The 26992-nt window shown below is 40.8% G+C and overlaps 1 protein-coding gene across 5 annotated transcripts in view; it reads left to right on the forward strand.

The window, feature by feature from the left end:
• The window catches only part of LOC126094616 (integrator complex subunit 1), a 301226-nt gene that overhangs the window by 174456 nt on the left and 99778 nt on the right, over positions 1–26992 (forward strand). For all 5 annotated transcript variants that reach the window (XM_049909116.1, XM_049909125.1, XM_049909100.1 and 2 more), the window contains exons 18-22: positions 2086–2168; positions 7262–7445; positions 7795–7926; positions 19216–19360; positions 21199–21430. In XM_049909116.1, coding sequence (XP_049765073.1) covers positions 2086–2168; positions 7262–7445; positions 7795–7926; positions 19216–19360; positions 21199–21430 — 776 coding nt within the window. The remainder of the gene's footprint in view (positions 1–2085; positions 2169–7261; positions 7446–7794; positions 7927–19215; positions 19361–21198; positions 21431–26992) is intronic.

Here is a 26992-nt window from a genome sequence, read left to right on the forward strand (position 1 = left end):
TTCGAATTTATACCTTCGTAATACGAAAATATGCAGCGTACATATTGCTGCACATCAAAGGTGTTTCAAAACGTATTTTTTTCCCTCCTGAGTTTCATTTTCTAAAGTGGCGGGAAATTCTACGTCGGTATATAAAACCATAAACATTAAAACGATTGATGAGTTTTACAGTGCCAAGGAATAGTATACGGTCACTTAACACAGAAAAAATGTGTTTTCACCCGGGAGAAAGTGTATTTTTAACCGGGAAATCCGGGAATATTTTTTCCTTGTCCATGTAGACACCCTGACAACCTTACCTATTCCTGCACGGCTTCATCACTATCAAAGTGAAGTCCTCAAAGGTGTTCTCAGAGCCCTCTAGTGGCAGAGTGCTACCAATATGTAGACATGAAGAATAAAGATGTAGAATGTTAAAAAAGTTTGTTTTACTTAAAAACTGTAATAGTTTTTAAAAATATTAGCGGCATTGCTTTTCAGCATGCCGTGGTACTTTCTCATAGAAAGATTTCAATAGTCATATTGTTGTGGTTTTTGGTTGCAAGAAGAACAAGGGACAATATTGAAGTAAAGTTCTTCCACAGATGTTGGTTCGGTGGTGTTTGGGGTTTATTCATTCATTAGTCCATTCACTAGATATGATTACAAAGAAGAACTTTCAGGGATGCCGACCAAGTCTAGATATACATTAGCAAAGTAGAGCTGAAGTCGGGCACTCCCTTTGTAATTAACTATCTTTAAACTGCTGTTTGTGCTACTCAGGCTAAATTTAAGATGATAAAATCAACAATAAAGCTGATACTTTGAGAAAATCACTGTTCCTTTTGTTCTCTTAAATGTAAAATTATTGATCTGTCTTGATTATTTGTTTTATGTAGAACCAAGTATGTTACTGTCAAGGTCACCAGCTTACATTCCAGGAAGAGTCGGGCAACATATTACTTTCTCCCATGTATTCTCACGAATTGATCACAACAAGAAAGTTAGAGAAATTAGATCTCGTATAGAACTGTACTATCAGTCATTTTTCCAAGGTGCCATTTATGGTTGGAGCAGGAAAACAGGGGTGGGGTTTGGGGGTGTGTAGTCATAGTCATACCAGAAGTACTCTCCACCACACACCATAAAGTGGCTTGCAGTCTCTCTTTGAGGATATGTAAATCTAGTTACATTCGGCATTTTTACTGTTGTTGAAAACACTGCAAAAATAAAGTCAGGATAGGACAGAATTGAATTTTCATGACAAGCATTCCACAGTGTGTGAACTATAAATTGGCTGATGTCCATTTGGAGGGGGAGGGGGGTGGAACATTTGCAGGAAGCAAAGGAAGAAAGCCTGGCCCCCACATAGAGGATCACAGGGTGAGGAGGCATGCAGGAGGAAGGAGCACAGCCTGCCTCCCATATTCTGAGCAGTTTATCCTGTGGCTCATCTTTCCACGAAAGCAGAAGTCGAACACTGAGGTAAAGATCATTTCAGTGTTGTTCATGATCAAAACTGAAATTGTCTTATGTGTTGACATATTTAATAGATATCCTAACTACAGCAATTACATACACTTATCACCACAAAAGCAAACACTACAAAATGGAGTGAAGTACAGTACAGTACAGTAACACACCAGTCAACAGTGACCATCTCACACAGTACTGTTGGTTAGTTGGTGTTGCCTGAAACTTCCTTGTCTTATAGTACTATTGTACAATGCTTGGAGCCATTTTGGATAAGAAAGCAAAAGCATTCTTGAATAGTTTTAATTATTTAAAAAAGTTCTCACAGTTATTAACTAAAGTTACAGGCTAAAAATTACACATTTGTGGATAGATTTTAAATGTTTGCTGTTATGAAAACATTACTTATTTGCAAATGAACAACTTAAGATTCACTGCATTCAGGTGTCCTTATGTACCTAACTTTCCTTCATGTAAGCTGGTCTAGGGTAAGAAAACAGTGGAGGACAGTTTTATATTCATTGTATAAGTTGGATGCATCACTTTGAAGTTGGTTTGTGTGTTGTGCACCCATCAGTTCAGTTATGTATTTCACAGATTACCTTTTACTTTCATTAAAAAAAATTGTTTTAGGGCCTGAAGCTTATATTGTCATCTGTCACTGTGGATGAAGATATAATGGAAGTGGACAACCAGACAGACATGAATCCAGAGAAGTATGTTCTATAACATAGTATAATATTAAACATTTTACTTTATCATTGTTGGTAATTTACTGTTATGGCTTGTACAGCAATATAGGAGCAACTAAGAAGTCAATTATTCATTCAGAATGGGCATTGTTACATTGATACAGAGTATGTTACACTCACTCAAACTTCAGTTGATATACTTAGTCCAAATTATCTTGTTTTTTTTTCCTGTTAAAGTAGTATAATTACAATAGTTGTTATGTCTACCAAGAATATGTGTTATTAACTGCATTGGCTGAATTGTTACTGGACTATCTTAGGTAAGACAGATACTTTTGAAGCAGGTTTTAACTATTATAAAAATTTAAGTTTACAGAACCATCATATCTAAATGCAGTCGTATTTACAATCAGATAAAAGTATGGCACTTTGTGTGTGTGTGTGTGTGTGTGTGTGTGTGTGTGTGTGTGTGTGTGACAACAACAAAATTTCATATTGATATGATAAGGAAAGTTCTGGTACAATGTAAATCCCAGAAGCTCTTGCCTGAATCCATATCCCTCCACACCCCAACGACCCCTCACATACCCACCTGCTACATGCTTCCCAAAATCCGTAGAACCAACAATCCTGGATGCCATGTTGTAGTTGGGTTCTGTGCTTCCACTGAAAGAATCTCCACTTTTGTTGGCCAATACCCCCAACCAGCTGCCCATAGCTTAGCATCTTGTATCAAAGATGCAAAATACTGACTGACAACCATCCCCAACCTGTTACCACCTGGACCCTTACTTGTCACTAATGATGTAAAATCTCTGCACACTAAAATCCCTTATGTCCATGGCCTGTGATACTATTGAATGCTATCTTCCCCCTCCCCCCCCCCCCCCCCCCAGTGTCCTTCAGATGCCAAACACAATACCTCATTCTGTATACGTCATGTCACTTACATCTTCACTTGAAAGGGGAAGGTATGCAAATAAATCCATGACACAGCCATGGAAGCCTGACTGCTTGTGCTCTTCCAAGCCTCCCAAACCCCAATCTGCTTTTCTGATTCAGATTCATTAGGAAATCTCCACGATCTGGACTGAGAGCTGAGATACCTTATCTTCATTCCCCCTCAACCTTGACACCTCCCCCCCCCCCCCCCAATCTGCTTCACTCGGTCCTCCTCAAACCAATGTGTCATTTTGCTGGGTGTTGACATACACCTCTCTTATGGCTCTTTCTGTATCAAATGAACCAACCACTAGAAGTACCTGCATTTTGACAGCTGTCACTCCTTCAATACCAAAAAAGCTCTCACATTTAGCCTGGCTATCCATGGATGGCATATCTGCAGCGACAAGAAGTCCCTTGTCGGTATGCCATATCCTCGCAGACCTCACCCACCATCCAAAGAACCCTTTCATCACCCAATACCATACTGGACTAAAGCAACTGAACCGTGTCCTTCATCTGGGTTTTCACAAAGGCGTTTACTATCTATCATCATGCCCAGGAATGAGGGATATCCTACCCACGATTTATCTCACCTCTGCTTAAGTGACAGTCTGCCACCCAACCAACCTAAACAACACTCGTTCCATCCCTATGCCACTCCCAGTGCAAACACCCTGCCACACCGGCTGTATCCTTGTGGAAGAGCCAGATACAAGATCTGCACGATTCTCCCTCCCAGTAAAGTCTACTCTAGTCCTGTCATAAGCTTATCCTATCCCACCAAAGACAGGGCCATTTGTGAAAGCAGCCATGTTATATACCAGCTCCGCTACAGTTTCTGCACGGTATTGTTTGTGGATATGACCACCAACAAGTTGGCCACCAGGATGATGAATGGCCACTGCCAAACTGTGCCCAAAAACAAAGTTGACTACTCAGTAGCAGAGCATGCCACTGAGCCCATCATGCTCAGGTTCAGTCATTTCTTCACAATCTGTGCCATTGGGATACTCCCCTCCCCAAGAACCTAGCACCAGCTTTTCTGAGCAATACAGATGAGAATTATCCTTGCAATACATCCTTCACTCCTGTAATTCTCCAGGCCTCAGTCTCTGTTGTGCACTACACAAATCATCAGCTCAGGTTGTTGTATTCTTATGCTGTACGCTTGTTTCCTCCCCCTCCCACATTTTGTGTGTGTGTGTGTGTGTGTGTGTGTGTGTGTGTGTGTGTGTGTTTGTTGGGGGGTCCCCCTGTAATTTCATAAGGAGATTGTTAACAGATTGAAGAGAGGAGAGGTGTATGGTTTTGTGTGTATATGGGGCATCTGACATTGAAACAGGTTGTTCTACATGTACATCGACATACTTACTCGGCAAACTACTGCAAAGTGGATGGCAGAGGGTACTTAGCGTTGTATCACGCTAGGCTTTTTTTGTTCCAGACATTTAATTAATGCCTTTAATGTGTGAGAAGAATGACTGTAAATGTCTCTGTGTGTGCTGTAATTAGTCTGATATTATCTTTGCAGTCCCTGTAGGAGGGATACGTAGGGAACTGAAGTATATTTATAGATTCTTCACTTTAATATTAGTTCTTGAATCTCTGTAAGTGGGCTGTGGGGGAAAACTGGCATTTATCTTAAAATTCTTGTCAATTCGAATTTTTCGGCATTTCCTTAATGCTCTCGTGTAAGTAAAACAAACCTGTTATCATTTTTGCTGCCCTTCTTTGTAGTACATTCCGTATTGCCTGTTAGTCCTATTTGCTATGGATCTCACACACTTGAGCAATATTCTAAGATGTGACACACAAGTGTTTTATAAATAGTCTCATATGTAGACTGCCTGTGTTTTCCCAGTATGCTGCCAATGGACTTGAGTCTGCTACCTGTCGCACCTATAAAGACACCTCAACTGTGAATCCCCTCCCCAGGTTTTGTGGTGTGAAATACTCCATTACATTGTAGAACAACAGAGATGCTCGAGAGAGTTCTTTTTCTTAACATGCCAGGTTTTTGCAACATTTACAATCAGAACAGTTAATCTACAAGCAAAATATTTGAGTATAAAAAGTTTCAAAGAGACAGAAGGCATGAGCACTGAACGCGGGTGTATCATAATGTAAGACATGATTATGACAAGACAGTATTATGATGGAAATACGACATTTATGAAAGGAGTTGGGAGGGGGGGGGGTGGAGTTTTTTATGACTTATCATAGATACCATTAGTATAAAAAAATGAGATACAAGGATTGGGACTTTAATAGTGGCAAATATTTATTTACAGCTCGTACAAAATGGATATGAGTTTCAAAGTTTTACTGACCTTCAAAGTAGTCACCAGCATTGTCACCCTTTGCCAGGAAGTTGTAGGATACTCTTAGCAGTGCCAGTTGTGTTGACAGTTCAAGCGGCGCAGTCTATTGCTTGACAAATTTGTAGCAGTTCTGAAGCGAATGCCGTGAAGTGTTTCTTCAGTTTAGAAATCGAATTGAACTTATGAGGGCTTAAGTCAGGGGAGTGCAGCAGGTGGTATAGCACTTAGCAGCCCCATCAGTCAAACTAATCGGTAACAGCTTGCACTGTACGTGCTTGAGCATTGTCCTGCAAAATGATGGTCAGGTCTTGCAGAAAGTGTTATCGCTTCTGTCTCTATGCTGTTCATTTTTGGAACACAACCTATGACCAGCTTCATTCAGCAGTATGTAATTCACTTATGAACACACCAAGAGATATGAAACTGTGTACTACACTGAAGTGACAAAAGTCATGGGATATCTTCTAATACTGTGTCGGATCTCCTTTTGCCCGGAGTTGTGTAGCAGCTTGGCTTGGCGTGGAGTCAACAAGTCATTGGAAGTCCCCTGCAGAAATATTGAGCCATGCTGCCTCTGTAGCTATCCATAACTGGGAAAGTGTTGCCAGTGCAGGATTTTGTGCACAAAGTGACCTCTTAATTATGTCCTGTGAATGTTCAGTTGGATTCATGTAAGGTGGGCAGCCACATCATTCACTTGAACTGTCCAGAGTGTTCTTTAAAGCAATTGCGAACAATTGTGGCCCAGTGACACGTTTGGGAACATGAAGTCCATGAATGGCTGCAAATGGTCTTCAAGTAAGTAGCTGAACATTACCATTTCCAGTCAGTGATCGATTCAGTTGGACCAGAGAACCCAGTTCATTCCCTGTCAACACAACCCACACCATTATGGAACCACCACCTGCTTACACAATGACTTGGTGACAACTTGGGTCCATGGCTTCAGGGGGACTGCACCACACTCAAACCTTATCATCAGTTCGTACCAACTGAAAATGGAACTCATCTGACGAGGCCACAGTTTCCCAGTCATCAAGGAACAACTGATATTGTCACAAGCCCAGGAGAGAGACTGCAGGCAATGTCATGCTAATAGCAAAGGCACTCGCATTGGTCATCTGCTGCCATAGCGCATTAATGCCAAATATCGCCACACCATCCTAATGGATACATTCGTCGTACGTCTCATATTGATTTCTGCAAATATTTCACTCAGTTTTGCTTGTCTATAGCACTGACAGTTCTACGAAAACGCCGCTGCTCTTGGTCGTAACGTCAAGGCTCTCCGCCATGCTTTGTCCGTGGTAAGAGAGAACGCCTGAAATTTGGTATTCTCGGCATGCTTTTGACATAGTGGATCTCAGAATGTTGAAATCCGTAATGATTTCTGAAATGGAATGTCCGATGCATGTAGCTACCTACCATTCTGCTTTCATAGTCTGTTAATTCCCGTTGTGCGGCCATGATCATGTCGGAAATCTTTTCACTTGAATCACTTGAGTACAGATGACAGCTCCACCAATGCATTGCACTTTTATACCTTGTGCATGTGATATTATTGCCATCTGCATTTATGCGTATCACCATCACATGATTTTTATCATACCAGTGTAAGGTAGAGCTTAAATGGTTTTGTGCTCTCAGAGCTATTAATGCATGCCTTAAAACTACCCCGGATTATTGCGACTCAGGTAGAGGTAATGTTATCTGGAAGATTGAGGTCCATTATTATAACGTTACATAAATAAAATAGTCATTTTTCTCACAGGATAATTAGTACTGTCATAATTCTTACCTGTATTGTAGTCACACTTAATTTTTCTGTTAATATCTACTTCCATATTTCAGTTGGTGGCTGTCTCGTCAGCTTCCACAGTTGCCACATTTCCAGGCAGTAAGAGGACAAGTGATTCAGGCATTGCGACAGGCGTGCCAGGTAGAGAGCGAACCAGCTCTTGTAAGCAGTTATATATGCTTCCTGGCTGCACATGCTGCTAATGATCCATTGCCTGAAATGGCTGAGCTTGTAGTGGTGAGTTATCAAATTTGTTTTTAGTAAGAATGGGTCTTCTTGTTTCTTTTGTTGTAACAGTGTTTTTCAAGGTAAGGACTTCTAAAAGTAGTAAATGTATCAGTGTTCAGTGATGCCATTTTGCTGCCTGATTGGAGAACATGAGTTACGTTTAAAAATAAGAATAATGATAAAATAGGTAAGTAAAGTGTTTGTGAAACATGATATTAGTGTTCTGTGTTGTAATTGATATCACCTAAAAATCAAAATCTTAATAACAATTCAGAGTAATACAGAAATTCAGTGCAGTTCATTTACCTTGTTTAAGAAACTGGTTTATATTATCCGTTGATTAATGTTAATGTTTCAGGATATGGCACAGCTTATTGTAGAGAGAAGTTCAATTATGGCTGCCATACTGCCTTCTCCAAACTGTGAACTGGCAGGTGCAGAACACACACAGCATGCTCTTATGCTGATGTTCTTCCAGTATTTGCAAAAGGTATGTATGTTATTGTATATATCGTAGTTCCCAATTACAGAAAATATAAAAATCACTACAGAAAATGCACAGAATACACATGTTGTTGTTGTGGTCTTCAGTCCTGAGACTGGTTTGATGCAGCTCTCCATGCTACTTTATCCTGTGCAAGCTTCTTCATCTCCCAGTACCTACTGCAACCTACATCCTTCTGAATCTACTTAGTGTATTCATCTCTTGGTCTCCCCCTACGATTTTTACCCTCCACGCTGCCCTCCAATACTAAATTGGTGATCCCTTGATGCCTCAGAACATGTCCTACCAACCGATCTCTTCTTCTGGTCAAGTTGTGCCACAAACTTCTCTTCTCCCCAATCCTATTCAATACTTCCTCATTAGTTATGTGATCTACCCATCTAATCTTCAGCATTCTTCTGTAGCACCACATTTCGAAAGCTTCTATTCTCTTCTTGTCCAAACTATTTACCGTCCATGTTTCACTTCCATACATGGCTACACTCCATACAAATACTTTCAGAAATGACTTCCTGACACTTAAATCTATACTCGATGTCAACAAATTTCTCTTCTTCAGAAACGCTTTCCTTGCCATTGCCAGTCTACATTTTATATCCTCTCTACTTCGACCATCATCAGTTATTTTGCTCCCCAAATAGCAAAACTCCTTTACTACTTTAAGTGTCTCATTTCCTAATCTAATACCCTCAGCATCACCCGAGTTAATTCGACTACATTCCATTATCCTCGTTTTGCTTTTGTTGATGTTCATCTTATATCCTCCCTTCAAGACACCATCCATTCCGTTCAACTGCTCTTCCAAGTCCTTTGCTGTCTCTGACAGAATTACAATGTCATCGGCGAACCTCAAAGTTTTTATTTCTTCTCTTCTCTTCTCTTCTCTTCTCTTCTCTTCTCTTCTCTTCATACAAGTGTTTCTCTTATCTCCAAAGGTCTCTTTAATTTTTCTGTAGGCAGTATCTATCTTACCCCTAGTGAGAAAAGCCTCTACATCCTTACATTTGTCCTCTAGCCAACCCTGCTTAGCCATTTTGCACTTCCTGTCGATCTCATTTTTGAGACGTTTGTATTCCTTTTTGCCTGCTTCATTTACTGCATTTTTACATTTTCTCCTTTCATCAATTAAATTCAATATTTCTTCTGTTACCCAAGGATTTCTACTAGCCCTCGTCTTTTTACCTACTTGATCCTCTGCTGCCTTCACTACTTCATCCCTCAAAGGTACCCATTCCTCTTCTACTATATTTCTTTCCCCCATTCCTGTCAATTGTTCCCTTATGCTCTCCCTGAAACTCTGTACAACCTCTGGTTCTTTCAGTTTATCCAGGTCCCATCTCCTTAAATTCTCACTTTTTTGCAGTTTCTTCAGTTTTAATCTACAGGTCATAACCAATGGATTCATCTGCCACTGGAAATGTCTTACAATTTAAAACCTGGTTCCTAAATCTCTGTCTTACCATTATATAATCTATCTGATACCTTCTAGTATCTCCAGGGTTCTTCCATGTATACAACCTTCTAACATGATTCTTAAACCAAGTGTTAGCTATGATTATGTTGTGCTCTGTGCAAAATTCTACCAGGCGGCTTCCTCTTTCATTTCTTAGCCCCAATCCATATTCACCTACTACGTTTCCTTCTCTCCCTTTTCCTACACTCGAATTCCAGTCACCCATGACTATTAAATTTTCATCACCCTTCACTATCTGAATAATTTCTTTTATTTCATCATACATTTCTTCAATTTCTTCGTCATCTGCAGAGCTAGTTAGCATATAAACTTGTACTACTGTAGTAGGTGTGGGCTTCGTATCTATCTTGGCCACAATAATGCGTTCACTATTCTGTTTGTAGTAGCTTATCCGCATTCCTATTTTCCTATTCATTATTAAACCTACTCCTGCATTACCCCTATTTGACTTTGTGTTTATAACCCTGTAGTCACCTGACCAGAAGTCTTGTTCCTCCTGCCACCGAACTTCACTAATTCCCACTATATCTAAATTTAACCTATCCATTTCCCTTTTTAAATTTTCTAACCTACCTGCCCGATTAAGGGATCTGACATTCCACGCTCCGATCCGTAGAACGCCAGTTTTCTTTCTCCTGATAACGACATCCTCCTGAGTAGTCCCCGCCCGGAGATCCGAATGGGGGACTATTTTACCTCCGGAATATTTTACCCAAGAGGACGCCATCATCATTTAACCATACAGTAAAGCTGCATGCCCTCGGGAAAAATTACGGCCGTAGTTTCCCCTTGCTTTCAGCCGTTCGCAGTACCAGCACAGCAAGGCCGTTTTGGTTATTGTTACAAGGCCAGATCAGTCAATCATCCAGACTGTTGCCCTTGCAACTACTGAAAAGGCTGCTGCCCCTCTTCAGGATCCACACGTTTGTCTGGCCTCTCAACAGATACCCCTCCGTTGTGGTTGTACCTACGGTACGGCTATCTGTATCGCTGAGGCATGCAAGCCTCCCCACCAACCGCAAGGTCCATGGTTCATGGGGGGCGGGGGGGGGGGAGAATACACACATATTTTACTAAAAGATTATTGCAGCCTTTTTCATAGTCATTATGTTACCCACAATATGTTTTTATGTCTCCCATTCAGTACTTGTAACTGAATTTGATAAATGAGGAATCTATTATGTCCCAATAAGATTTCTTAACATACAATTCACATAGAAAACTTTGTGATGGTTAAAATGTTTGTTCTTTATAGGTTTCGTAGTTTGTATGGATAAATGTAGCACTCTTCAGAAAATGAATGTATTTCGATGCGTGTACTTCAATGTGCCTTTGCAAAGATGATACATACTGATACGCGTGATGCTCATCTGCAAAGTAATTTAAAAATCTCTATGAATGGTAATAACATGCTTTTACATATTTTTTAGTGAAAACCCTCTGCTTTTGGGTAAAGCCATATCAAATACACTGTCCATTCACATTAATGTGGCCATCTGTCAAGAGCCTGAATAATTACATGTTGCAGTGTAGACTGCTGCAAGTTGTGCAGGAAGAGAGGTAGTGTGGTTCTGGTAGTGCCTACAGGGATGTGGAGCTGTGCAGAGTCCAGTGCAGTGACCAGCTGCACTAGGTGATCAATGATGCAAACAGCCCGACCGAGGTGGTCCCACTGAATTTTGATTGGGTTTAAATCTGGGGAGTTTGGTGGCCAGGGGATTATGGTAAATTCATCCTGGTGCCCCTCAAAAAACTTAATGAGAAACAGCAGGAGAACACACATATAAAAGGTATTACAGTTTACAAGCTTTCAGAGCCAGTAGCTCCTTCTTGTGGCAGGAGGATTCAAAGGGAGAGAAGAGTGGTGAAGGAAAAGTACAGGTGAGGTTTAGGAAAAGGGGTGGAGTTCAGAAAAGCTCCCCAGTCCTGAACAATCAGTTCTCATGAACATTAAAAAAAATCCTATTCTGCTTATAATGACTACAATATTACAGTCTATTGCAATAGTTCCTTCAACTTTATACTCAAACAATTATTGTTTTACTCTCACCCGGCGTAGAGTTCTAGCTGCGTTGGTAAGCGGATGTGTATTAAGCACCGGTGAACAGCACTGGCAGTGGAACGTTGGTTTTGGTATTGCTGTTGACGAGCAGGTGTGAAGTCAGCGCTGGTGAGCAGCAGCTGGTGCCGTTGGCATTGGTTGCTGGTTACTGTGTCAGCGTCAGTTCTGATGTGTGAGAAAGCTGTGTACTCTCCACGCCAAATCTTCTTAGTTGAAGTATTCTCGGCGTAACTCTCCTTAGTCTAAAATGCCGAGGTCTACTCTCTGTTCCTTTGAGATATTACTTTCTTAAGTATTTTACTGTGTTGCATTCACAACTTTCTTCCATTTGGTTCCTTGGACTCAATCCAATTACTCGAAAGAGTTCTCTTATCTTGTTATGCCTGGTTGCTATGGAAACTCAAAATATCTTCTTCCCATTTCCGTCTTAAAATTCCTATTTTCTTCGAGTCCTGTCACTTATGTCGCCACCCGTTCTAATAGTTTTGAAAACACAAGAAGCGGTAAAAAACTGGATTGCATTCACAATTCACACCTCACCCTAATCAGTTGACTCACCTGATCTTCCAAAAGTTTCTTCTCTGAAGATTTTTGCTGGTTATAGGAATTATTTAGACTCTTTTTCTATTCTTGAAATAATTGGGTACTCATAGAATACTTTCAGTTCAATTATAATACATTTCCAACTTGCACAGACAACAATTTCTACAAGTTAACTTAGTCATCAAACATTAGACTCTATTATACATATTTATAACACCATTGGTCCAACAACCAAATGTTTTTTGGGCTTCATATATGTCTTGTCTCGTACAGGGCTAAGACATGAAGTAAGTTAAAAGTCTGTAGTCAATCGTCCGTTTTTCTTTTTTTACAATAATCACATTCACTAACACAGCAAAGAATAGCATATAATTACTCTGTTTTCTTTCACAAAGCATCTGTGGTGCTAGCAGCAAACACTTGTCGTTGTCATTGGACCGCCACTCTTACAGTCTTATCTTAACAAACTTTCAACCTGCACACAGAAATAGGTGGTGCAGTAGATATGCTTCCACTCTCCCACTTATATTTGAAATATCATGTGTTCGAGACAGTAGAAGGACGAGTGGCTCTAGAATTTACATGGAAATTCTTGAAGCACTACAACAGGCCCAGAGCTGTGGAAAAACGGAATAAAATGAGCCATGGTGTCTGCGGAGGAAGCAAGGAAGACTTTAAAATGGATGGGTTCCGAGGGCACCAGAAGCCTAGGAATGTGTCGGACAGAGGGGGATGTTCACCAGGCTGGCTGCTGTACTGGAGCTGGTGGCACTAAAGGGGAGGTGGCGGTGACAACTGGGAGAGTGGGAAGGGTGCCGTGTGTGTGTGTGTGTGTGTGTGTGTGTGTGTGTGTGTGTGCGCGTGCGTGCGTGCGTGCACACGTGCGCGCAGCCCTGCCCCCCCCCCCCCCCCCCCTCCCTCCCTACTGAACATTTGAGACTTCATGCATGAAATGTGATTTTGTACCTGCTCATCTCCACACACTTCTACTACAACACCCCGTCTCAAACAAAGGCTGCACTCTTCAGTGAAGAGAACCCAGCATCGTTGATCTGTATTCATGTACATCTACATATACACTCCACAAGCCAGTGTACGGCGCATTATGAGGGTATTCTGAAGCACTGTTAGCCATTTCCTTTCCTCAACTGTCTATATGCTTCCATATGAGCCTAATTTCTCATATTTTTACCTTCACAGTCCTTACATGAAATGTGTGCTGTGTACAGTAGGGTTGTTCTGCAGTCAGCCTCAAATGCTGGCTTTCTAAATTTTATTAACAGTGTTCCTCAAAAGGAAAGTTGTCTTCCCTCCGGGAATTCCCAAAGCATGTCCGCATAATTTGCATGTTGTTCAAACCTACCGGTAACAGATTTAGCAGCCTGCCTCTGAATTGCTTCACTCTCTTCCTTTACTTTTAATCAGACCTTGTGCGGGTTCCAAATACTCCAGTAGTACTCCAGAATAGGTCTCACTTGGGGTCTATATGTGGTCTTCTTTACGGGTGAATCACACTTGAGTAAAATTCTGCCAATGAACTAAAGTCGATCATTCATCTTTCCTACCAAATTCCTCAAATGTTCGTTCCATTTCATATCAATCTGAAATGTTACGCCTAGATATTTAAATGACTTGACTGTGTCAATTCTAATTTGGTACCTACTATTAATGCTGTATCGGAACATTACTGGTTTGTTGTTCCTACATTTTTCTACATTGAGAGCCAGCTGCAATTTATCACACCAACTAGAAATTTTGTCTGTCATCTTGTATCATTATACACTTACTCATCTTCGACACTATCCTGAACATCACAGCATAATCGGCAAATAATGACAAATTGCTGCCCATCCTGTTTTCCAGATCATTTATGTATCTAGAAAATAATAGCAGTCCTATTGCACTTCCTGTCCCTGATGAACACTCACTGTCGAGGACAGCATACTGGGTTCTATTATTTAAGAAGTCATTGAGACACTCACATATCTGAGAACCTATTCTGTACACTCATACCGTCATTAACAGACTGCTGTGGGGTACTGTGTAATATGCTTTACTGAAATCTAGGAATATGGAATCTGTCTGTGGCCTTTAATCCATAGTTTGTATCATATGAGAAAATGGCAAGCTCAGTTTCACACGAGTGCTGCTTTCTATAAGTGTACTGATTCATGGACATAAGCTTTTCAGTCTCTAGGAAATAAATTGTATAGGTGTTCTCTTTCCGACATCCTTCAGTCATCGTGGTGCTGTTGTCGTAATGGATGGTTAGAGGAAAAATTGATTGATTGAAGATGATTATGTACTGCCTATGTTGACACAGTTGCCTCCAAATGGCAGCATGGAGATGTCTTGCACTCTCCTCAGTGTGCCTGCAAATTATGTACTGCCTATGTTGACACAGTTGCCTCCAAATGGCAGCATGGAGATGTCTTGCACTCTCCTCAGTGTGCCTGCAAACTGTGACCTGTAGGTGGCGGTCATTATCTGCTGTTATTGACTGCAGATGGCCACTATGAGGCAGATGTCCAATGTTCCATAGCTCATAATAGCAGTTGAATATCAAAATGGTGTATCTGCAGTGTATGTCATTTTGGTGTGAAACTTCCTCTGGTGACAATGCATGCATGGTCTAAGAGTGAAATGAGCATCTAGACATGTTGACAGACTGAACAGTGCAGTGTTGTATTCACAGCTGGAGACACTGTACATGTTACTGAATTGCACTGAGAATGCAGGTTTACTGTACACGTCAACTTCCTGTGACCAAAAGAGTATCACAAAAGGTTCCCAATTATACAGGGTATTACAAAAAGGTATGGCCAAACTTTCAGGAAACATTCCTCACACACAAATAAAGAAAAGATGTTATGTGGACATGTGTCCGGAAATGCTTAATTTCCATGTTAGCGCTCATTTTAGTTTCATCAGTATGTACTGTACTTCCTCGATTCACCGCCAGTTGGCCCAATTGAAGGAAGGTAATGTTGACTTCGGTGCTTGTGTTGACATGCGACTGATTGCTCTACAGTACTAGCATCAAGCACATCAGTATGTAGCATCAACAGGTTAGTGTTCATCACGAACGTGGTTTTGCAGTCAGTGCAGTGTTTACAAATGCGGAGTTGGCAGATGCCCATTTGATGTATGGATTAGCACGGGGCAGTAGCCGTGGCGCGGTACGTTTGTATTGAGACAGATTTCCAGAACGAAGGTGTCCCGCCAGGAAGACGTTCGAAACAATTGATCGGCGTCTTAGGGAGCACGGAACATTCCAGCCTATGACTTGCGACTGGAGAAGACCAAGAACGACGAGGACACCTGCAATGGACGAGGCAATTCTTCGTGCAGTTGACAATAACCCTTATGTCAGCATCAGAGAAGTTGCTGCTGTACAAGGTAACGTTGACCACATCACTGTATGGAGAGTGCTACGGGAGAACCAATTGTTTCCGTACCATGTACAGTGTGTGCAGGCACTATCAGCAGCTGATTGGCCTCCACAGGTATACTTCTGTGAATGGTTCATCCAACAATGTGTCAATCCTCATTTCAGTGTAAATGTTCTCTTTACTGATGAGGCTTCATTCCAACGTGATCAAATTGTAAATTTTCACAATCAACATGTGTGGGCTGACGAGAACCCGCATGCAGTTGTGCAATCACGTCATCAACACAGATTTTCTGTGAACGTTTGGGCAGGCATTGTTGGTGATGTCTTGCTTGGGCCCCATGTTCTTCAACCTACGCTCAGTGGAGCACGTTACCATGATTTCATACGGGATACTCTACCTGTGCTGCTAGAGCATGTGCCTTTACAAGTACGACACCACATGTGGTTCATGCACGATGGAGCTCCTGCACATTTCAGTCGAAGTGTTCGTACGCTTCTCAACAACAGATTCAGTAACCGATGGATTGGTAGAGGCGGACCAATTCCATAGCCTCCATGCTCTCCTGACCTCAGCCCTCTTGACTTTCATTTATGGGGGCATTTGATAGCTCTTGTCTACACAACCCCGGTACCAAATGTAGAGACTCTTCGTGCTCGTATTGTGGACGGCTGTGATCCAATACGCCATTCTCCAGGGCTGCATCAGTGCATCAGGGATTCCATGCGACGGAGGGTGGATGCCTGTATCCTCACTAACGGAAGACATTTTGAACATTTCCTGTAACAGTGTTTGAAGTCACGCTGGTACGTTCTGTTGCTGTGTGTTTCCATTCCATGATTAATGTGATTTGAAGAGAAGTAATAAAATGAGCTCTAACATGGAAAGTAAGCGTTTCCGGACACATGTCGACATAACATATTTTCTTTCTTTGTGTGTGAGGAATGTTTCCTGAAAGTTTGGCCGTACCTTTTTGTAACACCCTGCATTTAAAAGCCCTTTGCAAGTCTTTTTTAAGTAGGCTATTTTTTATTGATGGTGTTCTACAGCTTTGATAAATATTTACCATTTTCATCCATGTGTAAAACAATAACACTGTTTCCAGTTTTTATCCACTACATGCTTTTCATCCCTTCAATAACATAAGGCAGGGAATGGTGGATATATGTACATTGTGGAAGAGCTGGAAATTTTTCAACTAATGCTGATGAAACAAATTCCACTTTGAAGAAATAAATTGAAATGGAAAAAAATAAAGAAATAAAAAAATTTATTGAGAGTTTTCAGAGATATTGTGTTACGAAGGTAATACTAGTCTTGAGAGCTAGATCAGTAGTATTCACCAATTAGCGATGTTTTATGCCAATGTTTTTTTTTTTTTTGGGATTCTTTGTCAGTTTTTTGTATAGATAGTTGTCTCTGATTGGCACTCTGGTGCATTACTAAACATCATTTACAAATATTATATTTTTGACACTGTGTCCCTCTTTGATGTACATACACTGACAGGGGGGGGGGGGGGGGGGGGGGGACACATGCACCAAGGAGGAGTTTTGTGACATAAACGAAAGTTGGTTGATGTGTTTCTATATCTGAAAGATGATGTCTATTCAGATTTTGCGTGAGTTGCCTAAGTGTGGCACTAATAGCACCATTATGAGGACGCAAATCAGGTTTGATTTAAATACACGCTGCAGTGGTCGGGTCGCGTTAGTTACCATTGAGGTTTGATGTGGTGAGTTAGCCAAGAATGCATTTAAGACAATGAAGACATGATTATCAACAACTCACTGAGTTCGAATAAGGTGTTGTAACAGCGATACTAGAATCTGGAGTTTCGTTCTGTGATATTGCAGAAAGACTTGGCAGGAATACAGCCACTGGCAACAGTGGTCCTGAGAGTGTACGGTTGGAGGAAGACCGGTCTCCATATGGCCACATGAGACTACAGAGAGAAGAAAGTTGTGTACAGCTTATGGCCACGGCTCATTGTACTATGTCTGCAGCAGCAGTTCAAGCAGCAGTTGGCACCACAGTGACACAACAAACTGTTACAAATCGATTACTTGAAGGCTGGTTCTGAGCCAGATGCCATGTAGTATGCATTCCACTGATCCCACACTGCTGCCATTTGTGAGTTCATTGGTGTCAAGTGAGAGCTCATTGGAGGGCAGGGTGGAGAACTGTTTTGTTTACTGATGAGAGTTGGTTCTGTCTTGGTGCCAGTGATTGCCATGTTTTGGTTAGGAGGAGGTCAGTTGCAGACCTGCAACCAACCTGCCTGCATGCTAGACACGCCAGACCTACACCTGGACTTATGGTCTGGGCTCTGACTTTGTATGACAGAAGGAGTGCACTTGTTGCTATCTCATGTACCCTGACTGCAAATTTGCATATCAGTCTGGTGATTCTGGCTGTTGTGCTGCCATTTCTGAACAGCAGTCCAGAGGGTGTTTTCCAGAAGATTACACTTGGCCACATATCATTGTTGTAACTCAACTTGCTGTACAGAGTTTAGATGTGTTGCCCTGGCCTGGTGATCACCAGATGTGTCTCGAATTGAGCACATGCGGACATCATTGGGTGACAATTCCTGCGTCGCCCTTAACCAGCATTAACCACCCCTGTATTGTAATAGGGACAGAACTCCCCGACATCCGGTACCTGTACTACATACTGCATGCATGTTTGCATTCAACATTCTGACTGTTGCACTGTTTATTAAGGTACTAGCATTTCACATTTGCAATGGCTTATCTATTGCTTACATTAACCTGTGGTCTAGCAGTGTTAGCCAATTAAATATGTTGCTAGACAAGTGTATTCTGAAAATTTCAATTCTCTACATTAATTAGCTTTGGTGCTATGTTTTTTTTTTTTTTCATCAATGAATGTAACTTTTGCTGTAACACAAACTGAAAGCATTGCTTATGTTTTTAGTACAATTTATAATACATGTTGCCGATTTTAGTACCTGCACCATTTGGATCTTTCCCTCCATCATCTCTTCCACTTTCTCCTTCTCTATCAACAGCAGATCCTCAGAACTATCCAGGTGTGATTTGCCCATCCAGTACTACTCCATGCTTGCAATCCTATTGCCTGTTGCAGACTGCAGTCTCTTCCAGTGCCCTTCCATGCTTCCTTTTCTTATCCTGTCATTTACGACTGCATTCCTCCCCTGGCTTGACATTGTACATCCCTTACCCCTGCATAATTGCCTCTCTCCCACCCCCCCCCCCCATCTCTCCTCCCCAGGTCTTCCCCCCCTCTTCTCCCCACCCCCATCCGTCTCTCCCCTTTCCAGTCTCTCCTCTCCATCCCTCTCCCCTACCCCTCAAGTCTGCGTCCCCTACCCCCCAAGTCCCTCTCCCCCATCTCTCTTTCCTTTTCTGCCTTCGTGTGTGTCTGTCTTTTGCAGTTGTTGCAATAACTAATCCTCATTTTGGCACTGCTGGTGAATGCAAAATGCCTTCTGCCTCCTGCTCCCTTGTATTTCGCACCACTGTCTCAGTTGCAATGATTCTTTTTTCTCCCCTCACACCCATTTGTCCAAGCATTCATTCACAAGCAGTCAGTGATGCTGCAGTTGTGCATTTGTGTGAACTTACCTGTAAGCAAGTGTAACTTCATGTGCTGTTATACTTGTTTGTGACACCCTTCAGCGCAATGGCCTTTCAGATATTGTTTGCTGCACCCATACTAGACTTTCTGTTATTGTAATAAATGAAACTGGAAATTATTTTGATCAGAACTGATGTACCTATTGTGTGATTTGTTTTAGCAATGTTTTTTTGTTACAGGCACGAGAGCCTCGCAGAGAAGCCTATCAGTGGTCAGAGAGTCAGGATCAGATTCTTATAACCTGGAGCACAGGTGAAGAGTCAACAATGCATATCCTTGTTGTTCATGCAATTATCATCTTGCTTAACTATGGACCTGGCCTAGGTAAGATTAATTATTGTACATATCATATGCACATATTTAAATTAAAACTAGTTAAATATGTTAAGCTGTTAGATTTCCATCTATGGGTGAAGTCTATTTCAGTTGTGTACTAATTTCTATTATTTCTGTGAGTCTGTTTCTAGTGCTTTATTTCATTCTGCTGAAGTGGACTTTTCAATCCAGTGCCTGTGGGAACTGGTAGACAAACAGCTTCCTGTTTTTAAGTTGATCAGCTAGGTGCTCATCAAGGAAGGGGAGCCAGGGGTAGATAAATAACTTGCACACACAGTCAACACTTGGCACTCAACAATAGCAGCATGTGTTTAACTGAAAAATTAAATATAAGTGAAAAATATTGAACAATGGGAAATCAAGGATGCAATAATGACATTATTTGAAAAGGGTAGATTGGTACTCACCATATAGTGGAGATGTTGAGTTGCAAACACACACAACAAAAAGACTGCCACTCAAATCTCCACTATATGGTGAGCAGCGATCTATCCTTTTCATTGTATTGAAAAATGTTAACATTTTATTAGATTTGTGGGACATGACATTGATTTGTGTGTGTGTGTGTGTGTGTGTGTGTGTGTGTGTGTGTGTGTGTGTGTGTAGTCAACTCGGCACCTCAACTATTTGCTGAGTTGTTACCTTTACTCCTTAAACTATTGATAAGAAAAAGAGCATCAAAAGATAATGTTGCAAAGGAATGTCTCTCAAAACAGGGTAATACAAGACATAAATATTTTTATTTTTTAAAATGAAGAATGTTTCATCAGCAGGCTGTTTGCTTACTGTGACCAGCTGATGGAGTTTGAGGAAACTTGTCAGTATGTAAGCACACAGTTAAAGGACAAAGAATAGGTGTTCATGAAACTTCCTGGCAGATTAAAACTGTGTGCCCGACCGAGACTCGAACTCGGGACCTTTGCCTTTCGCAGGCAAGTGCTCTACCATCTGAGCTACCGAAGCACGACTCACGCCCAGTCCTCACAGCTTTACTTCTGCCAGTATCTCGGTCGGGCACACAGTTTTAATCTGCCAGGAGGTTTCATATAAGCGCACACTGCGCTGCAGAGTGAAACTCTAATTCTGGAAATAGGTGTTCACTTTATAAGAGAGAGAGAGAGAGAGAGAGAGTGAGTGTGAGTGAGTGTTCCTCAGTAATGTGGTCAGTTTCTTATGTTTATAGCCAGATCTTTAGATCTTTTCTACCCCTTGGTAATTTTATTAGTTGATAATTGTTGATATGTTAGGTTACATCAAAAATGGAATTCCGATAAAAAAATTTTCATAGAAAAAATAACTGTGTAGAGATTTCTGGAATATAGTTCAAGTAACATCAATCTTAAGCATATGTTGGAAATGGTACATTAGTAGTCTGAAGACTACTGATATTACACCTGTGTAAGTGTCAAAATTTCACCCTCCATTGCTGGTGGCAAATGATGCTCTTACTTTACGAGTTGACAGTCACATAAAAAACACTGAGAACATTGATAGCTTTTAGATGAATCTTTCTATACAGCTACAGTGTACACATACTGAAAAAAATATAAGGCATTAGCAGATGCAACTAAATCATTAAGCATAACAACAAGTAATGCATTTCGTAGTTAAACACGGGAAATGTTTGGAACCTTGGAGTTGTGTGAATAGACACTGAAAATTCTGTTAGCATTTTTAAGCTGTTGAAATGTTAGAGGCAAAATTGAAATTGTGTACTGGGCTAAAACCCTTGAAACTCGACATCAGTGAATTTACCATTAATGAAATATTGTTCAACAGAGATGATAATACAGTGACATTGTTTAAATGTTTTTTATTTTCTGCAGATAGGGGTATATTTGAATGTATGCTGGAGATTTGGTTTCCTGTTGAGGGTGAGCCACCTAAAGCGTATCTTGTGGACACTTCTGAAGAAGCATTGTTAATTCCTGACTGGCTCAAATTGCGTATGATCCGTTCTGATGTTGACAGACTTGTTGATGCTGCTCTGACTGATCTTGAACCATCTCAGCTTGTTCTATTTATCCAGTCATTTGGAATTCCTGTTAAGTCAATGAGGTATGTGTTCTACTTGTTTTGTTACACAATTTATATTGACTGTTTATTATTCTTATCTTTCTATATAAACATGCCTTTTTTTTAAATATAAGTTTTTATCAGCTTAAATTAGAAATACTTTTGTTCTGTAGATTGATAGTAAGATCAGATCCCCAAGGATATAAAAACATGTCATAAAACAAGAATACATATTTACAAAAAGAAAATGATATGGTAATATGCCTTTCACAGAAACTAGGTGAAATAGTCATATTAGATGTGCAATAAGAAAAAAAAATATTTTCCTTTAAGAGCTAATTGCAAATTTGCCATTATAAATGTAAATGTACAATAAATTGAGATACACCTAAAAACAAAGACGATGTGACTTACCAAATGAAATTGCTGGCAGGTCGACAGACACACAAACGAACACAAACATACACACAAAATTCAAGCTTTCGCAACAAACTGTTGCCTCATCAGGAAAGAGGGAAGGAGAGGGAAAGACGAAAGGATGTGGGTTTTAAGGGAGAGGGTAAGGAGTCATTCCAGTCCCGGGAGCGGAAAGACTTACCGTAAGGGGAAAAAAGGACGGGTATACACTCGCACACACACACATATCCATCCACACATATACAGACACAAGCAGACATATTTAAAGACAAAGAGTTTGGGCTCTTTGTCTTTAAATATGTCTGCTTGTGTCTGTATATGTGTGGATGGATATGTGTGTGTGTGCGAGTGTATACCCGTCCTTTTTTCCCCTTAAGGTAAGTCTTTCCGCTCCCGGGACTGGAATGACTCCTTACCCTCTCCCTTAAAACCCACATCCTTTCGTCTTTCCCTCTCCTTCCCTCTTTCCTGATGAGGCAACAGTTTGTTGCGAAAGCTTGAATTTTGTGTGTATGTTTGTGTTCGTTTGTGTGTCTGTCGACCTGCCAGCACTTTCATTTGGTAAGTCACATAAATTGAGATACATATGATAAAGTGGAGGTTATTGTAACCACAGATCATCAACAGAAAATTAGTTTGACACTTATTTACATAGATCACATTATTGCACTGACAGTCCACAGAAATCAGATTTTATGTAATACTGGTGTTGCTGCTGCAGTTTTTTTTTTGAAGTCTGGTTTGCCACACCTGTCTTCACTAATCTGTCCTATGCAAATTTCTGAACAACCACTAGACTTGTATCCATTTGAATCTGCTCACTGTATTTAACTCTTGATCTCACTTTACAATTTTTCCTGCTCACACTCAATCCATTACAGATCAATGGTTCCTTAATGCCTCAGGATGTGTCCTGTTCTTTCAGTCAATCTGTGTTACAAAATTCTTTCCTGCCCAATTTGATTCTGTACCTAATGATTAGTTACCAAGTCTACCCTTCTAAACTTCAGCATATTCTTCTGTGTCATCGTGTTACAAAAGTAATGTGATATGATAAGATAAGATACTGCAATTCCTTTGTTGTTAAGAAGTATGATGCAGTGTTCCTTCAGACATGCATGCATGTCTTGAAGGTACATGACATCGTACTTCTTAACAACACTGGCACTGCAATATCATATTTATCCACTGATACCAGGCAGTGACTTTCCATTAATACATCCTCCCAATGTACAGGAATTACTTAATGTGTGTGAGTGCAGGTTGTAACACATGAATGACAACGTGTGGAAGTTTGGGTCTGGCCATGAGTCATGGATGGATAACCAAAATGGTTAAGGTGATTCCTGTCATAAAGCGGGAAATTCAGGTATGAGTCCTGGTCCAGCACAAATTTTCATGGTCATTGTTCCATTGTACAGCTGATAGTTGTCCATATTCACAACTATGACAAATATTCACACTACAGACAAATACATTCAAGACACTTCCTAACACAAATGCATATATATAAACAAATGTCTCTTTAGAAATGCTTTTCTTGTTGTCGTCTCTCTACTTCAGTCATCAGTTACCTTGCTTCCCTAAGAACAAAAATGATGCACTACTGTTAATTATGCATTTCGTAATCTAATTCCCTCAGCATTGCCTGGTGTAATTACACTACATTTTGTTTTCGCTGCTTTACTTGTGTTGAAGTTCATTTTATAACATCTTTTGAAGACTTGATCCATTCTGTTCATCTGGTCTTCAAAGTCCTTCAGCCAATTGGGAAGTGTTCCAATGATGTCAACTTTTACACAAAAACTTAATATGTTTCTAAGCTCAGAAGAACAATTTTTTATTAACTTTGTCGGTATTTTATCATATTCACTCAAATTTCATAATTAAAAGATTTTATGGTGGACATTACTTCTGGTGTAGTGAGGGTCATATTCATATTACTGCATTTGTTTGTTATGGCTTACCTGAGACATTCCATGGCGGCATCAACTGAACTTGAAAACACCTTCTGTTCAGTAAAAGTTAGGAAAAGTTCAATAAAAAGTAATGCATCACTAACTCCTCAGTATTCAATTTATCATTTACTCTTAAACGATGTGCTCCTCTTCGTTACTGGTTCTACCAGTCTCCTCTTTCACTACATCCCATATTGTCTTCATTTTTTTGTCTGATGTGCCTATTTTTTCATGGCTGTATTATCATCATCAGCTTCATAGAGCATGCTGTAATGAGCTACAGCATCAACCTCTGAGCTGTTTCTGACCAACGTACAGTCTCCGTTTTTGTTTTACAAGATACATGTATTCCTTGTGTAATACATAGCATTTTTGTAGAGTTTGTTATTGTGAGTACCGTATTTAACTCGAATCTAAGCCGCACTCGAATCTAAGCCGCACCTGAAAAATGAGACTTGAAATAAAGGAAAAGAAAAAATCCCAAATCTAAGCCGCACCTGAAATTTGAGACTCGAAATTCAAGGGGAGAGAAAAGTTTTAGGCCGCACCTCCAAATCGAAACAAAGTTGATCCATTGTAATATGAGACACAATTTAGGTCGAACGAATGACGATACAGCTATAGTAGTTTGGTTCGAGTTGCAAGCTTAGCAGTTAAGCTTTACCAGGTAGCCATTGCTATGCGTCAGGCGCTCCGTCCGTATTTATACGGATACCCTTCCTTTTTCACGTGCTTCGTCTGGTTTCAATCGATTGCGTATTTTGCTTTGATCTGATAGGTAACGTTTTCTATGTTACAGGTGTTTACGTCAGTAACTCTAAGCTGAAAATGCATTACTATACTGTGTCATGCACTGTTTGTCACATTCTGATAGTGCATGTTTACGGCCTGTCGCTGCTCGTGGCATGGCTTGCTTTTGTGTGCGCTACCGCCGCCTACAATTTAAAAAAGAGAGGAATCGTCTCATTAGCGAAACAATGGCAAGAGACTGCTATTTGTTGTTACTTACACTGCTGCTTTCTTTGATAATGATCAACAAGAACCAAATAATAGACTGTGTATGATAGAACATGTTCTGAACGAGAGTTTGGCTAAAATTTTTCCTCGTTTGAAAATCTTTGCGGCCGCTTCTTTAGTACATCAAATTCTGCACAGAAATTAGTCATCTTAGATTAAAAAATCTAGTCAGTTGCCGTGCTTCATTTCTGACTGTATCACTATTAGGCATAATAGTAATACGAATATAAACATGACACGATAGTATATTCTTCCGCGTTTGCTGTTGTCTCACTCTAGTTTCGTAGTTTATTAGGGAGACAGAATTTAAATGAGATAGAAGCAAACACGAAAGAATACATGGCAAAATGTTTATATTCGTATTATTCTTATGGTGAAGAGAATACTGCATGTGATTCACATTTCATCAGGTTCCTATTAGCAACCGTCTCTTCTCACAGGTAGGAAAAAATTCAGAACGTAGAGTTGGCCATATTGACAAAAATTCCAGTCTTGTCAGTCGGATTTTCGTAGTACATTGAAATGCTGCTATGTTCGAAGAGGAACAATACGGAATTTGTATTTACTTCGTTGGATAATGTATGAAAATGCAGTGGTCGAAACTCGGGCGGAGAAAAAAAAAGCTCGTCTTCCAATTTTTTTTTAATTTTGTTTACTGACACAGAGGTTTTGGCACCAGTATTTATCTTTGTACCTACAAAGGATGCCTGTGTAGCGCTACATATATTCGACGGCAGAAGTTAGTTGTGGCGGCACCTACCAACATTTTTCAGAACTTCCGCTTGCTTTGCACTCGATTCTAAGCCGCAGGCGGTTTTTTGGATTACAAAAACCGGAAAAAAAGTGCGGCTTAGATTCGAGTAAATACGGTACTATAACATCACTCTAGTTCATGTCTGTGAGGATTAACATAAAATAAACAATGATGTAATGGTTATAATAGAAGGACACATTCCACGAAGGAAAAATATACCTAAAAACAAAGATGATGTGACTTACAAATGAAAGTGCTGGCAGGTCGACAGACAGACAAACGAACACAAACATACACACAAAATTCAAGCTTTCGCAACAAACTGTTGCCTCATCAGGAAAGAGGGAACGAGAGGGAAAGACGAAAGGATGTGGGTTTTAAGGGAGAGGGTAAGGAGTCATTCCAGTCCCGGGAGCGGAAAGACTTACCTTAGGGGGAAAAAAGGACGGGTATACACTCGCACACACACACATATCCATCCACACATATACAGACACAAGCAGACATATTTAAAGACAAAGAGTTTGGGCAGAGATGTCAGTCGAGGCAGAAGTGCAGAGGCAAAGATGTTGTTGAATGACAAGTGAGGTATGAGTGGCGGCAACTTGAAATTAGCGGAGATTGAGGCCTGGTGGATAACGGGAAGAGAGGATATATTGAAGAGCAAGTTCCCATCTCTGGAGTTCGGATAGGTTGGTGTTAGTAGGAAGTATCCAGATAACCCGGACGGTGTAACACTGCGCCAAGATGTGCTGGTCGTGCACCAAGGCATGTTTAGCCACAGGGTGATCCTCATTACCAACAAACACTGTCTGCCTGTGTCCATTCATGCGAATGGACAGTTTGTTGCTGGTCATTCCCACATAGAATGAATCACAGTTTAGGCAGGTCAGTTGGTAGATCACGTGGGTGCTTTCACGCGTGGCTCTGCCTTTGATTGTGTACACCTTCCGGGTTACAGGACTGGAGTAGGTAGTGGTGGGAGGGTGCATGGGACAGGTTTTACACCGGGGGCGGTTACAAGGGTAGGAGCCAGAGGGTAGGGAAGGTGGTTTGGGGGTTTCCTAGGGATGAACTAAGAGGTTACGAAGGTTAGGTGGACGGCAGAAAGACACTCTTGGTGGAATGGGGAGGATTTCATGAAGGATGGATCTCATTTCAGGGCAGGATTTGAGGAAGGCGTATCCCAGCTGGAGAGCCACATTCAGAATCTGATCCAGTCCCAGAAAGTATCCTGTCACAAGTGGGGCACTTTTGTGGTTCTTCTGTGGGAGGTTCTGGGTTTGAGAGGATGAGGAAGTGGCTCTGGTTATTTGCTTCTGTACCAGGTCGGGAGGGTAGTTGCGGGATGCGAAAGCTGTTGTCAGGTTGTTGGTGTAATGCTTCAGGGATTCCGGACTGGAGCAGATTCTGGAGTTCTTCTTCACTGTGAGTCCAGATCATGAAGATGTCATCAAT

The sequence above is a fragment of the Schistocerca cancellata genome, chromosome 1 (assembly GCF_023864275.1).
Source record: "Schistocerca cancellata isolate TAMUIC-IGC-003103 chromosome 1, iqSchCanc2.1, whole genome shotgun sequence".
NCBI classification, from domain to species: domain Eukaryota; kingdom Metazoa; phylum Arthropoda; class Insecta; order Orthoptera; family Acrididae; genus Schistocerca; species Schistocerca cancellata.